Source organism: Sinohyriopsis cumingii, chromosome 2, assembly GCF_028554795.1.
Source record: "Sinohyriopsis cumingii isolate HCF-2022 chromosome 2, ASM2855479v2, whole genome shotgun sequence".
Taxonomy (NCBI): domain Eukaryota; kingdom Metazoa; phylum Mollusca; class Bivalvia; order Unionida; family Unionidae; genus Sinohyriopsis; species Sinohyriopsis cumingii.
The window spans coordinates 56,113,104-56,119,103 of record NC_142962.1 but is presented as its reverse complement, the minus strand read 5'-3'; the positions used below and the strand labels follow the sequence as shown (position 1 = coordinate 56,119,103).

General features: G+C 35.4%; 1 protein-coding gene across 1 annotated transcript in view; it reads right to left on the bottom strand.

Moving 5' to 3' along the window:
• LOC149804910 (uncharacterized) overlaps positions 1 to 6,000 on the bottom strand; it is a 62,269-nt gene that overhangs the window by 37,008 nt on the left and 19,261 nt on the right. Inside the window, exons 7-8 of the mRNA XM_089945798.1 lie at positions 5,262 to 5,353; positions 2,237 to 2,330 (exon numbers count right to left, since the gene is read on the bottom strand). Coding sequence (XP_089801924.1) covers positions 2,237 to 2,330; positions 5,262 to 5,353 — 186 coding nt within the window. The remainder of the gene's footprint in view (positions 1 to 2,236; positions 2,331 to 5,261; positions 5,354 to 6,000) is intronic.

The following is a 6,000-nucleotide window of genomic DNA, read 5'->3' as shown; positions in this document are numbered from 1 at the left end:
ATGTTCATCCATCAGTCCATCTACCCTTCAAGTTGGTTTACACAAGAAAACTAATGAAATTGTTCAGTTTTAACCAAACTTGGTACACTGTTTTTATCTTCTATAAAGACTTAAAAAAGTTTGATTTCAAGACTACTCTGTCATCATTTACAGGTATTCTGGCCACTTGTTTTCTATCCCCCCCCACCAACATTTGTTTCCACAGCATAGCTTTAACATGAATTGTTGGCTTTCAATCAAATTTGATGTTCAGTTTTTATGTTGATGAGTCCTTGAATGAGCTAATTTTCTGCAGTCCATAATATAATCTGCAAAATGTTATGACCGCTGATTGCCCATTCTCCTGACTTTGGCACCAAATCATAACTTTACCAAAGTTTCTTGGACATCAACCATATTTAATGTGCAGCCTCATATTGATGAGATCTTGAATGGACTAATTTTCCACCATTCCACAATGCCATTTACAGAAGTTATGTCCCCTGCATATCCTACTGATTTTGGTTTCCCTACACAACTTTACCTACCATATATACCCACTTATATGACAAGTCCAACTGCAAATGACATGGATCCAGATCTTAATTTGCATAATGCACTGGTAGATTTGCTAGGAATAAACAAACAACATTGACCCTGATCTGCAGGTGCATTATGCCATGGTCGATCACGATCTTTGCTTTTTGACTCAACTTATCAATGAGTACATATGGTAGGTGTGTTGGATTTAAACCAAATTTGATATGGAGCTTTATGCTGATAAGACTGACTTCATCATTCCATGATGCAATTTATAAGAATTTTGCCCTCTAACTACATGTCCTCATGACTGGTTTCCAAAACAGATGTTTACTCAGGTTTAGTTTTCTTCAAACCAATTTAGCACTTGGGTTTTTAATGATGGGACCTTAAATGTATTAATTTCTAGTATTCCAGAACATTATCTGCATTAGGCATACCCTTTATAGCCCATCTTCTTCGCAGTTATTTTTTAATGCATTTCCTTTCATTGATTGTTGGATTTCAACCAACTTTGGCCTGCAGCTTTATGATGATGAGACAATGAGTTCGATTTCCAGTGTTCCATATTACCCTTGCAGAGTTAAGGCCCCTAATTGCCTGTCCTCAATTTTTTTCTCCACAGCATAACTTTGCTGAGGAATGATGGATATCACACAAAGGAATCATGTACCTTTATATTAACTCTTTACCTCATACAGCGTATGGCTTTTTAGCCAGTTGACATACATGTACCAAAGTTACATAGTGCAGTGTGCTATAAATAGAACACCTGTTACCTATTAGAATCCATACACATAGGTCTGTCTGTTAACTGTTAAGCAGTGTAGTATATGTTACTTTTCAAAACCTTGAGATAACTCGTTCACTATCAAGCCAGTGAAGCCATGTGACCAACTGTAGATGCCATTTCTCATACTCGAAATTTACAAGATCTCTGTCTGCGTCTACATCACTAGGTCATCTGAATTTGATAATTTATAAAAACTAATTGTTGCCTACATCAATATCAGAGCCTTTACCTAAATTATTTGAAGCTTTCATAGTAGTGATTCTAATCATGCAAACTCCAGGAGTACTGATTGAAATCCATGGCCTCCATTTTGCAGAGTGGAGAATACGACCCAGTTTCTTTAAATAGAAGATTACGGTCAGGGCTTAAACAGTGACCACGTGATTTGACATAATGGTCATTCATATCAATGAATGTAGTATCCAATAGGGGGGTTTACCCAGAAGGTGGCACTATAAAAACCCACTCAAAATGGCTGATGTTTGCAGCAGGCATTTAAAGGCGCTTCCATGAGAATGGTGTAGAGGTGTCAAAACACTCTTCCATGCAAATTGGGTAGAGGCATCCAAAGGGACTTCCATGAGAATGGAGTGGAGGTGTCCAAAGGGACTTCCATGAGAATGGAGTGGAGGTGTCCAAAGGGACTTCCATGAGAATGGAGTGGAGGTGTCCAAAGGTGCTTACATCAGGTAAAGGGTTAATGAGAACTCCATTTAGATTTGATGCATTCCAAGTCATCATTGAGCAGAGTTATGTCACCTGATTGCCCATTCAATTAACTTTTGGTTTTTCCAACATAAACTTGCCTCTTCAGGTCTCTGCTGAATCCTATCATGAGAAGGACCCTTTACACCCATCATTAGTAATACTATGGTAGTTTTTATTTGTTGATGGTCTAATATATCAGCTATTGAAAATACCTACTATTTGTTTGTCTTCAAGGTGAGCTTGCTTTATGTTTATATATCCAACTGGCGCAAAGGCATCAGCAGAGTGAATTACAGCTTCTGTGTCATCTCTGAAAAAGAACATGACTAAAAATTATCAACAGAACCTGAAACATAACAACCATACCCCCAAACCATTCTCTCCTATCAGGCATGAAATTGGTTTCTTACCTTGTGTACACATTAATTATCCAATGATAATCCCATGGGGGCTTTACCCTGTAACTATCCTGTAAGTTCACGATGACTCCATCTAGTAATACTCTATGCACTCACTTACAAGTCAAGCCCAACTGAACACTGCACAGACCCGGTCTGTCAACAAATAATGTGCCAGCAGATCTGGCTCTGTACAGATTGTTAAGAGTAATCAGTAGAACAAACAACACAGATCCTGATCTGCAGGTGCATTATACCTATGAATGGTGAAGATCAGGGTTTTGTTGCTGGGAGTTTGACAAGATTTACAAGTGAGTATATTCGATAATCCCAAGACAGTAACAGGGAGGCCCAATCTTGCAATTATCCCATGACAAGAGCAGGGGGCCCCATCTTGTAATTATTCCAAGGCAAGACCAAGGGGGCCTAACCTTGTAATTTTCCCATGACAATACCAAGGAGGCCCCACCTTGTAATTACCCCATGACAAGACCAGGGGGTCCCACCTTGTAATTATCCCTTGACAAGACCAGGAGGCAGCCACCATGTAATTATCCCATGAAAAATTCATCCTTGATGAAGGCCTTCATACAACTGGATGCATGAGCCAACCCGATAAATGACACATGTTGTTTGTTTATAGCCATATTTACATAAGTTTGGAATCACCTGCAAATATGTGATAAACTGCACCCATACAATCATGTCTGAATGATTTTGTTTGGATGCTTGACTTTAAGTCATGATCTGCTTTTTGGACAAAGAAGGTTTCCTGTGACAGATTAAAAAACAATTGTCAAGATTCAAACTAGATGCCTCTGACAGATTGTTGATTTACTGTGAACTCTGAGCTAATATGAACATGTACAGTGTGCAGAACTGAGCTAATTGAACATGTGCAGTGTAGAGAACTAATTGAACATGTGCAGTGTGAAGAATCTAATAAAGTCATCATAAACACATTATGAATTTTAAATCCCGACATTCTATATTCTGTATTAAAAGGAATCATTTGTGTAGATCAAGTATCTCCTTAATTTATCCTGTACAAATAAAAGTGAGATAAGATTCTTTCTACCAAACATTGTGACAGCATCAGTTTATGTTCTGTGGTAAATATTATTATAAAATTGGGAAAACCACCATTTAAAATTATTATTGAACAGAACAATAAATTCTGAGTTCAAGTTAAGGCTCCAAATTCACTTTTTGAGATGATAATACTGATATGCAAATGGATGTGTATTGTGATACACATCTTACTGACATGATAATGCTGATATTCATATCATGTATTGTAATACACATCTTACTGACATGATAATGCTGATATTCATATCATGTATTGTAATACACATCTTACTGACATGATAATGCTGATATTCATATCATGTATTGTAATACACATCTTACTGACATGATAATGCTGATATTCATATCATGTATTGTAATACACATCTTACTGACATGATAATGCTGATATTCATATCATGTGTATTGTGATACACATCTTACTGACATGATAATACTGATATCCAAATGGATGTGTATTGTAATACACATCTTACTGACATGATAATACTGATATTCAAGTCACATGTATTGTAATACACATCTTATTAACATGATAATGGTTTTTTCAAATCATGTGTATTGTGATACACATCTTACTGACATGATAATGCTGATATTCAAATCATGTGTATCGTGATACACATCTTACTGACATGATAATGCTGATATTCAAATCATGTGTATTGTGATACACATCTTACTGACATGATGATGCTGATATTCAAATCATGTGTATCGTGATACACATCTTACTGACATGATAATGCTGATATTCAAATCATGTGTATTGTAATACACACCTTATTGACATGATAATGCTGATATTCAAATCATGTGTATTGTAATACACACCTTATTGACATGATAATGCTGATATTCAAATCATGTATATTGTGATACACATCTTACTGACATGATAATACTGATATTCATATCATGTGTATTATAATACACATCTTACTGACATGATAATGCTGATATTCAAATCATGTGTATTGTAATACACATCTTATTGACATGATAATGCTGATATTCATATCATGTGTATTGTAATACACATCTTACTGACATGATGATGCTGATATTCAAATCATGTGTATCGTGATACACATCTTACTGACATTACACTGATATGCAAATGGATGTGTATTGTAATACACATCTTACTGACATGATAATGCTGATATTTAAATCATGTGTGTTATAATACACACCTTACTGACATGACAATGCTGATATTCAAATCATGTGTATTGTAATACACATCTTACTGACATGATAATGCTGATATTCATATCATGTGTATTGTGATACACATCTTACTGACATGATAATGCTGATATTCAAATGGATGTGTATTGTAATACACATCTTACTGACATGATAATGCTGATATTCAAATCATGTGTATTGTAATACACATCTTATTGACATGATAATGATGATATTCATATCATGTATTGTAATACACATCTTACTGACATGATAATGCTGATATTCAAATCATGTGTATTGTAATACACATCTTACTGACATGTTAATGCTGATATTCAAATCATGTGTATTGTAATACACATCCTATTGACATGATAATGCTGACATTCTTGATATGTGTAAGTACACTTCTACTGGATCTTGACCATGGGTTCTCAGACTGAGTCACAGGCTTGCTTCAGTTCGGTCAAAAAATCTGAGAACCCCCTGATCTAGTCTATGAATGGTAAAGCACATTTACACAGTAGCAAAGATGAAACTCAGATCATACTTACATGACTATCCTTTTGTTGAATAATGGACAGTCTAATGTGAAGGTTTCATATTCACCTCCTTCTCCACACACATTAAGTTCATATTTCTGGCTCTGAAAAAAGAATAAACTGGTTTTGTACTTTTAAAAACAATTCAACTTCTATACCAAATCAATGTGATATTTACCCCCAAAAAATCTGAAATAACTAGATAATTAACAGAGGCATCACAAAGCAAGACTTACTGTACAGCTGCCCTAAAAAAACTTCAGGAATGGGTCTTAGAGACTGTCTTATTATAATATTTCAACATGCCATGACTCTGACCCTACACCCAAGGGCATGAATCCTTTATGGCATATATTGTCCTCTGGGAATGCCACATACTTAAATAACATTTTGCTGGGTTGTCTCTAGTAGTCTGAACAAGAAATCAGGTTAGAATTAAACATCTGCCGTTGACATCGATCAGTGAGGTATGGACCTTGATATGATACTAAACACTTTTTATTCATGATATATGTCTCATGAAAACACCATAGGAAGTTTAAAAGTTGTAACCTGTGGAAAATAAATAAATTGTAATTGACAAACAGATTGGGCTCATTTCAGTATAAGAAACTGAGCGTTGGGTGAATAATGACAGTGAAGGTCAAAATGACCTGTTAGATTTTACTGATGGATCAACTTTACTATCAAAAAACAAAACAAAACAAAGCTTGTCTACATTTAAAGTAGCAATCAACAATGCTATCATTAT